The 10,406-nt window shown below is 48.1% G+C and overlaps 1 protein-coding gene across 1 annotated transcript in view; it reads right to left on the reverse strand.

The window, feature by feature from the left end:
• Positions 1-9,220: 9,220 nt before the first annotated feature.
• The window catches only part of UCK2 (uridine-cytidine kinase 2), a 90,189-nt gene continuing 89,003 nt past the window's right edge, over positions 9,221-10,406 (reverse strand). The window contains exon 7 of the mRNA XM_003785746.3: positions 9,221-9,507. Coding sequence (XP_003785794.1) covers positions 9,368-9,507 — 140 coding nt within the window. The 3' untranslated portion in view covers positions 9,221-9,367. The remainder of the gene's footprint in view (positions 9,508-10,406) is intronic.

Here is a 10,406-nt window from a genome sequence, read left to right on the forward strand (position 1 = left end):
CCTCCAACTCCTGGGCTCAAGCGAGTCTCCTGTCTCAGCATCCCAAGTAGCTGGGACCACAGGCGCCCACCACAACACCCAGCTATTTTTTGGTTGCAGCTGTCATTGATGTTTGGTGGGCCCAGGGTGGATTCGAACCTGCCACCTTAGGTGTATGTGGCTGGTGCCGTAGCCACTTGAGCCACAGGCACCGAGCCTATTAGAGGTCTTAATGACAAATATAATGTCACTAAAGAAATGGCTCCTTTAGTGCCAATAAAAAACACAACTAAATCAAGATATGCATAAGAAGAAGTGAAAAATTGTTAAAATGACTTTATTTGTCCATTGTCAACATATTTGGTGTAGTTACTGATGGTGCCCTGGTGATGGTGAATAAAAGAGAAGGACCTGTAAAATTTATAGCTGATAATACAATTGCTGCCCCAAATTCACATTTGATGAAGTATCATCGCATCAAGAAAACTGACGCGTGAAAGCTTTTAAAATGGATAATGTCATGCAAATTGCCACCCAGACTGAATTTCCTAAGGGCCCAGGGACTGAATCATCGTCAACTCTAGGAATTACTTAAAAGTATGGATGCTGACTACGGTGACATCATTTTTCTTTTCAGACATAAGATGGCTACATCAAGGCCAAATGTTGAAAAGATTTTGGATTTGTAACATGTTATCAAGTTGTTTATGGTCTCAAAAATCACATTTGTGCCAATACATGGTGATGACAACTGGCTTACAGATTTAGCAATTTTTAGTAGATTTAACCACTCGCTTAAATGAATTAAACATGCAGGTGAAAACAAACATCAGTAAAAGGTTTCAAACCGTAATAGCTTCACCAAATGAAACTGAAATTATGGCAAAGCCAAATTAAGGCAAACAATATTATGCTTTTCATACTTTGGCGAAACACAGTCCGAAGAACAGTGAAAAAGATGCAGCCTTCCTTTTTGATTTGATGTAAGAATTTGGAAACAGACCTCAAGATCTCTAGAAAAATAATCAATATTTTGGTGCATTTGCAACTTCATTTTTAGTCGACACAAATATGTTACCTGCCAATTTTCCAATGGAATGCATAGAGCTGCCATCTGACATTCAACTTGAAGAATAATTTCATCATGTCTCTTTACTGAATTTTTATAGGTCCTGTCTTCTATCCTTCTCAATCACGCCTTATTCATGTCATCACTTTGTGACAGCACCTACATTTGCGAGCAACTATTTTAAGAATGAAGCACATTAAGAGTAAAATTAGAACCAAAATATCTGATGAACACCTTGAGAACTCACTGAGAATTGCAACTACTTCTATTGAGCTAGTGATTGATGCATTCATTTCTCAAGTACAACGTCAAATATCCCAGTAGTTTTATGTTGCCCACTTTTTACTTTTATAATTAAAAAATCCAAAAAAAAAAAGCCAAAGACATTTATTAGATACGTACATATTCCATGTTAGTGATCACAAACTTGGGAACTGCTTGACTATTTTAAAAGACTCTCTGGATGGGTGGGTGCATTGTTAGGATTACTATGTGAGGACTTTTTTGCTTATGTGTGGTGGCAAACATCAAAAAAAATGTGCACAGACTTTTTTGTTTTGCTCATCAGCTTTCCTTAGTGTTTGCGTATTTAATGTGTGGCCCAGACAATTCTTCTTCTTCCAATGTGGCCCAGAGAAAACAATAGGTTGGTTGGTTACCCCTGATCTAGGCAAAGCAGAGGCTTATCCTAGATTAACAGATGGAGGTACTGAAGCCAAACAGCCTGCCCCAAGCCACAGAACTCCTAAGTAAAGGAACCTAGTTTGGGGGGGGGGGGCAGTTTTTGGCCGGGGCTGGGCTGAACCAAGTTTTTAATCTCTGTTTAATCCCCCAGAACTATTTCCCCAAACAAGCTGCGTCTCCATTTAGCCTACAGCCAACAGCAAAATTCTTGAGCAGAAGGTAGGATCCTTTTTATAGAACTCAGCTGACACCAGCTAACCAAATGTACTGTTCAAAAGATGTTTGATTCTCTCTGCAAAGTTCTAATCCAATCCTTTGCAGACCTAGAGCCCAACAGTAGGATCGCTTTGCCTCTGTGCTCATTCCCTCCTCTGGGAAATGAAAAGCCTGAACTTCGTTTCCAAGACAGCCCTGAGAATTTTCAAGGGAGAAGTTGAGGGAAGGCTTGAGACCCCTTCAACCACACAGCTTTGCTGTTCTCTGATTTCTACACTGAGACTCCTGAAACGATTTCCTGAAAGGGCTCCATGACTAAAACACCTTTGAAGGCCAGTGGACTGGCTGACTTCTAAAAGCTTGCCCAGTTCTGGAAGACACCCTAAGGAATTCTGCCAGGAAACCTCAGCCCCGAGACTCCTGGGGTCTGACAATCTCAGAGACCAATGGTGGCCTTGCCTTGGCTTCAGCACAGCCTCAGAAGCCTCTTTCCAGTCTCCCTGCAGCCAGGGAGGGCCTTACACAACATCTAGGACATTTCTGGGAGAAATGGGATCACCAAAACCCAAAGAACACCATAGATTTTAATGGTCTACATGGTTAAATATACACAGGCTCCTGGTTTCCAAACCTGCCAGTGCAGGAAACTCACCCGTACAACTTGTTATCAAAGAGCTCCTCCCTAGACCAACAGAACCAGAATTCACAGAAACAAACAGCAGCGTTTTAAACAAGATCTCACTGATTATGAGGACCAGCTGTGGAACCAAGCCAATACCCTGTAACACAGTGGTTCTCAACCTTCCTAATGCCACGATGTATTTTCATCATTACAAAGGCAACCCACAGGTTGAGAACCGTTGCGAGAAATTAACGGGGCAGCTTCTATCTGTTCTATGAAGGCGTTAGTCAACATTTTCCAGAATAACAAACAAGAAATCACATCAGTACTCAGACTGCGCAGGGCATTCTGACACGTTCAGAAAAACACTGCAGCCAAGTAAATGGCATTACTCTATTAGCCCAGGGCAACCCTCCTGCTGCAATCCAGATTCCACCACTAGATGGCAGGCACACACCAGGCCTGGCCACACAACTTGTCCTGCTTCCTCTGCAGTAAAACTGGCGCATGACCACATTCCTTACAAACTTTGCAGAACTCTTTCAAGGATAGAAAGCAGGAAAGGGAAACCATAAAGAAGGCTGAAAAGTGAGAAGTCAATATTCCCATGCAAGTTGGAAATTTCCAGAAAGTATATGGCAGGCTCGGCACCTGTGGCTCAAGTGGCTAAGGCGCCAGCCACATACACCTAAGGTGGTGGGTTCGAATCCAGCCCCAGCCTGCCAAATAATAATGACGGCTGCAAACAAAAAATAGCTGGGCATCGCAGCGGGCATCGCAGCGGGCACCGCGGTGGGCGCCTGTGGTCCCAGCTACTTGGGAGGTGGAGGCAGGAGACTCGCTTGAGCCCAGGAGTTGGAGGTTGCTGTGAGTTGTGATGCCACCGCACTCTACCCAGGGGGACAGCTTGAGGCTCTGTCTCAAAAAAAAAAAAGAAAGTATATGGCAATGACAAAGAAAAGATAAGAACATCCACAACCAAGGGTGCCTTGTGTCAGAGAATCCTGGGCTTCTCAGCATAAACCCCACCTCCATGGGTCTTGAAACATGAGCTATTTAGGCAGAGGCCAGGCTGGCTTCCCCAGAACCAGGACAGTCAGAACTCAACACTGCCTTGTACCTCATCCAACAGGTCATGGGCACCACAGATCTTTGTCCAAACAAATCTTCAGTATGAAAAGACAACACCCAGTAGTGATTTGACTTTATGAAAAATGTGTCTGCCTAAGGCACAATCTCATGTTCTCCTGCCTCTTACCTTTCCATTCAGTTAACTGAAAATACACGTCTTGGGTTGAGCCCTAACTCAAACAGATTCACTTGGCCCTTCCTATCTTAGCTCATAGTTAGTGGGAAAAACCTAAACATAGTCCAAAATCTGACAAGTGGCTTTACTCATTCTCAGTAGAGAAAATGATCTGATTAAAACCTGCTTGAACACCTAGACATCCCTCAGCACCAAATAACAGAAACCATGTCTCGGGTCCCATCCTCTCCAAACAGACTTTCTCACATTCCAGGTCTCCTCCACCCTCTTATCTAAAACCTTTCATCAGGTCTTAACAGGTTCACCAGTTTTAATGGATCGATTAAAGCAACACTCGTCAAACAGGTGCCTCCCTTGGAGGGTGGGAAGACCAAGCAAAGCAGGGCTTCCCTGGCCTGCACCTCTGCTCCTCCCACCTCCACAAGGGGCAAGAACTGGGTCTTGGGAATTGAGTGCAGTCTCAAGCAAAGCTTCCAAGCACAGCTGTAGTCTGCATGGGATGGGGAGGGTTGGGGGAGATGGGCGAGCAGGGCCAAGTGGGAAATTGGACTGCGGCCAAGCATACCTGCTTGCACAACCACTACCTACCTGTGTGACTGTAAGTCACAGTGACTGTGACACATACACTGTGACTTACAATGTCTGCAACTGCCAGCAGACGAGAGTAACGCTTGACAACACCAGCTCTTGTGGAGACATCTAAGTGTTATTTAAAAACACAGTAGCCCTCCAAGGTGGATTCTGTTACAAGGTCTGCTGAATTCCCAGATGGGCTTGCATCTGTTCAAGTGGAAAGAGTAGCTGGAAACCGTAGAAGGCGCTGCTCCTGGCTGAGGGCCATTCGGTGGCCAGCAGGCAGTATGTGAGGAGGAGAGGGGAGCGGAGCAGCTGTGGGGAGCTGGCAGGGCCTGGGGTGCCTCAGAGGACACAAAAGTCTATCATTTTTTAATCCTGGGTGGCGGGTGACTTTTGAAAAACAGGAATGGACATACATATACTGATAGTCATTCATTTCAAAGCACACACTGCTTGTGTAGTCAACCTGAAACCGTGTGCATGGTTATGATGTAAACTTTTCCCCCATCCACCACCCACCCCTCAAAAGTTCACTCTGAAGGTCTTGAGCAAGGAAGGGCTGGATGACTGGCCTGGGCAGGCAGCAGGAGTGGAGAATGTGTAAACTGGATGACACAGGGACACAGAGCCAGGTCTGAGAACCACAGCCTCCCCCCAGGCACGCTGGCCTGGGCTTCCCATCCCACTTGACAATGAGAACGGCCAGTCCACTAGTCTCAGCAGCATCCTGCCGTGCTGAAGTCTGCCATCAGCCCTGCTCACAGCCCAGATCGCGCCCACGCGGCACACACCTGGTGCTCCCCAAACCACACCCGCCCTGGGCCACTCTGACAAGGGCAGCCGGCAGCCTCAATCGGGGCCAAACACCACACAGAAGGCAAGAGTCGGATCATCTTTGTTCAGTCTTTATTTACAGCAAAGTACATAATGGGGTCATTTTTGTAACTACTAACAACAAAAGTAAGGCGGTAAAAAGAAAAAGGGGAGGGCAGCAAGCATCTGAAAGGGGAAAGAAGCTTAAATCTCTATTGAGCTGCTGAGCCTGCAGCTGGGGCAGCACAGGGTAGGCACTCCCTGCCTCTAGGAGCCATGGGAAAGCTGATGTGGAATGCCAGTCCCATGACATGAGGATGGCAGCAGAACGCCAGAGACACAAGATTAAGGGGGACAAAGCGCTCCAGACACACCCCGGCTCTAACCAGACTGCTAACATCCTTATTTCGTCTGACACGGATTATGTTCCCCCAACTCCGCCCTGAGAGACTGTGAAGGGCAAGGGCGGTAGAGAAGTCCAGCTGGCCTTTCCGAAGCACAGCCCTATTCCCCAGAACCTACCCTGGTTTTTCCTAAACCAGCCCAATGCCTTGGCCCTGGAATCTTTAACAGGCACACAGGAGACTCCATATTTCCCTGCAGGAGGCTACCTCCCTCCCACAGCCATGGGTGTTGGCGCAGGTCAAGGTGGCTGAATCAAGGAACCTGCCTGAGAGCAGCAAGGGAGGTGATGTACCAACTAATCAGGCTTGAGACGGACCCACCCCCCTACAACTGCTCAGAGGTGTGTGCAAGCCTGCAGTATGACCCAGCGCCTAACAACAGACCCACATCTGCCCTGGGTGTGGCCACAGCATCTGATTTAAAGACTGGGCCAGGCAGATAACCAGCTCCCCCACGATCACTGAGTGGCCCAGACCAGAAGCAGGGGTGACTAGGTCAGGTGGGCTGGTCACTGTTCTCCTCTCTCCTGCCCTGGCCTGTTCTGCAGCAATCCCATGTTTTAACCCACTCCGAATCAAAGAACACCTGAGTTCACAACGCATGCATCCTTCTTAGACTCCCAACTCTCTGCCACACTGGCCTCAGGCAGCCTAAAAATAATAAGAGACATGGGCCAAGAGAAGTCCTATCAGTGTGAAGAGCATGAGGCCATGACCCGCTCCGACATGTTTCCTGAACACCCGGTCCACAGACTATGCCTGAGCAGGGAGAGAAAAGCAAGCACCATTGGGCGGCTCTGAAGCTGGACACTCCCACCACACACCACCACTCGCTCATCTGTGCCTCCACCCTGGACATAGAGTACCTAGATGACAAATGTCATGATTCTGCTCCAATTCTACGCCTGACTCTCCAGGGAATCGGAGAGCAGGAGGCTCTTAAAACACTTAAGACCATGATGAGTCCTACAGAAATCCCACATGCAGACACCCCTCAGCTGGGCTGCCACAGAGGGGCAAGGCTGCCCACTCCTCCTTTGCCCCAGATGCAGGGTGTCACAGAACCTGGCAAGGACTGCTCAGGGCCGCCAGACAAGCCACCAAGAATTGGTGGTCATGTGATGGGGTGGCCATGACACAAGGACACTAGAGCTGTTTCCCAGTGAGGAGTGGGCTACTGCAGGCTTGGTCCCGACACCACAGTGGATGAGGAAGCAGCCAAGTAAAAGCTCAGAGACGAGAGATGCATCTTCCAAGGCAGTGGGACAGGCAGCCAAGGCACTAAATGGTTTGGCACCGGGAGCTTCAAGTAGAGTTGAGTGTGCTGCCCACTGAATGGCCGAGGCGCTCCCAGGAGGAGGGATGGGCTTCACCAGGGCACAGACGGAACCCCTCCAGGCCAGGGCTCAGGGTGCTGACCTAGGCCTGCCATCCACCCTTCCTCTCAGAACGGATTGGGGCGTGACTACAAAGATAAAGACCGACCCTGAAGCACGTATCCTAGGACGTATCCGTGAGGTGACTACCAGCTTCCAAAAAAGGCACGTGGGAGTCTTCACTTGCCCCCAGGAGCCAATGCAGTGGTTGGGAGCTCCCTTGGGACTCCTGAATGCCTCAGTGGTGGCAAAGCTCTGCTGAGGACTAGATTGGACTTTTTTGAAATAACCAAACAGATTTAGAGTCAAGTGAGCCCAGAAAAGGGTAATCAGATCAGATGGTGCTGAGTGTAACGGGAAATTTTGGTGTGGCTAGACAGTTAACGAAGGGGGACTGACCTGAATGGCTCAATGGGCTCTGAGAATGAGGGAATGACAGAGTTCCCCAAAATGTTTCAGCAATGGCAGCCACAGGGCCTGGCCTACCATCCTCTGGGATGGTCAACACAAAAATGGAAATACCTGGCTCCTGTGCAGCTAGAAACTGAGGCTTAGGACTGTCATCACATCCCGCCCACCTGGCATGGGCCACCTGCTTCCTCTGCCCTTCCAACCGAGACTACCAGAGATCCGTACTTCTTTCAGAAGCTTCCACCAAGAGGAAGCTGTCAGGAAAGCTAGAAATCGCCACCATAAATGTTTTCAACCCAAGACTTCAACTTAGGTAACCATGACTTAAATACTCTCCTTTTAAATACTTTGTAAAAAAGACCTGCCCTTTTCCCAGTCCTATAAGCTCAACAGCAGACAGTTCCTGCAGTGGTACTATAAATAGGTAAACCGTGGCGGCCACAATGCTACAGGTAACAAGCCCTGATGACAGGTGCATGCCGTCCTCACTGCACTGTAAACCCCATGTCTCAGTAACACCTACTCCCCGCTACACAGGCAGAGATACCCAGCCACCCCCTCCAAGCTGCCAGCTGTCACTCAGCAAAAGCCCTCAACCACAGCCCAGACTGCAGGGGGCCACTCGGTTCCCACAATACGGGCTGCCCGAGGAATCTGATCAGCCACTGTCCTGGAGCAGAGGAACCAGTGCTTCCTCAGACATGAAAGCGGGCATAGTTCTGTCCCTCTGTGCCTGTTTCCGTCAGGGTAACCCCACAGATCCCTGCCAGGGCAGAAAAGAGGCAGCTCTGGCTTCGTGGAGACACTGAGACATGATAGAATAAGGAAGGTGGCATCAAGCCATCTGAGCAACCGGGGGTGGAGGAGTGGGAGGGTGGGGGCAAGAAGAAAATGCAGAAGACTTGCTCTCCTCCTGGGCCTCTTCCCTGAGTTGGATTTTTGAGTTGAGGACTTACCTAATTTCAACTCAAAAAGATAAGATTATCCCTCATTGACATGTTGTTAAGCTCCAGCTCCAAAAAAGGTGGCATATGACACCAATCAAGGGTTTTAACCCCCATTCCCATCAACTTCGATGGGGGTCTCAAGAACAACAGGACATAAGCCACCCTCCTGCACCCCTCATCTCTACAGATGCCTGAGCCCTCCGCACCTGGAATGCAATAGAACCTTCTCCTCCATGAAACACCAGCTCCGGTCCCAAAACACTCAAGTCCAGGCCCTCCTACAAGATACTTACGGCAAATAGCTTTACAGTATTTGTACATTTACACAAAAATAGATCCTTTTATATATATATATATATATGTATATATATATGTATATGTATTTATAACTGGTTACACATTGGATTCATAATTAGGCATCACCAGTAGTAATTGGCACAGTTTTGTCATTTAAGCTCAGGGTCAAGTTCTGTTTCTTTTTGCCATTCCAAAGTACAAAAAGAGAAAGGGAAGGGGAGGGGGGAATCAAAGGACCAGGTGCAATGGCTCACACCTGTAATCCCAGCACTTTGGGAGGCCAAGGTGGGAGGAGCACTTGAGGCCAGGAGTTTGAGACCAGCCTGAGCAACACAGCAAGATCCTGTCTCTACAAAAAATAGATAAATTAGCCAGCGGTGGTGGCATACACCTATCGTCCCAGCTACATGGGAGACCAAGGCAGGAGGATCGCCTGAGCCCAGGAATTTGAGGTTGCTGCCACTGGTCTCCAGCCTGGACAACAAAGTGAGACCCTGTCTCATAAAACAAAAACAAGAATGGCCTCTCTCTTCTGAAGAATGACCAAAAAAGGGGGAGGGGGGGCAGGGAGGGGGAGGAAGGCATTTTTATCTCCATGATGTGTTCTTAAATATGATCATTTTGCAGGAAATGGTCTGTACAGACAAATGCTGCCTCCTGCCTTCTCTGTCTCTTGGAGACAGGCTGGGGTCTGCAAGAGATGAGGTCAGTGGGGCCGGCTGCCAGACTCTGATGCCTGCCTCTTGCGGGAAGGGGTGTAGCCATTGAGATAGCCGTTGGTCTGCCGTTTAGAGAGCCCTCCATTTAGGATGTCCTGGATGTGCTGCACGATGAGGTTGATGGCCACTGTGGAGTGGAGAGCAGCAGAGTGTTAGGGGTACAGGCATACATGCAGAGCTGTGAGCAGGAAGGGCACATGGGAACTGGAGGGGAGAGACCTCCCAGAAGGTGGTTCTGCCATGCAACCTCCCGTGCCTCTGACTGGGCTGATGGGATCTCCCTTGTAGAAGGGCCCTCAGGAGTAAGACAGATAATGTCTAGCACAGAGCAAGCCCTCAGTGAATGGGCTTCTATTCAGATGATCAAAATCCCCACTGGAAGAAGCAATCAACCAGAATTCTGAAGACCCAATGACTGGCCACAGTTCCAACACCATCTCTCAACCTGAAGATCCTGCTACAAGGGCACCTACCAGCTTCCCATCCCAAGACATGGATGGCATCTGCACGGAAGGTCTTTTCCTCCCCCTCACTCTCCAAAGTAAGGTGGAGCTATCCTTCATTAACAGTGGAAATAAATTATATACCTTGACCAACTGATCGATGTCATGATCACCAAAAATGGAATAAACATCAGTGCATTCTGACAGGACACATAAAGAAAAGCAGCCCAGGATAGCTCTCCTATACTGTTCCTCCAGTTGGTATGAGCTGAATGGAATGAGGAAACAAAGGACAAACCCCAACAGAGGGGAATTCTCCTAAACAATGGGCGTATACTCTTCCAAAACACCAGCACCATGGAATACCAAGGCAGGCTGAGGAATACCGATAAGTTCAAGATTAATATCAATAGTAAGTTTCCTAAATTTGATTACTGCACCATGGGGAGAAAGGACAATGTCCTTGTTCTTAAAAATATACATAGTACCTATGTTAACCAGTTTGATGAAAATATTTCAAATTGTATATAAAACCAGCACATTGTACCCCCATGATTGCATTAATGTACACAGCTATGATTTA

Source organism: Otolemur garnettii, unplaced genomic scaffold, assembly GCF_000181295.1.
Source record: "Otolemur garnettii isolate 467f Iridium unplaced genomic scaffold, OtoGar3 scaffold00016, whole genome shotgun sequence".
NCBI lineage: Eukaryota > Metazoa > Chordata > Mammalia > Primates > Galagidae > Otolemur > Otolemur garnettii.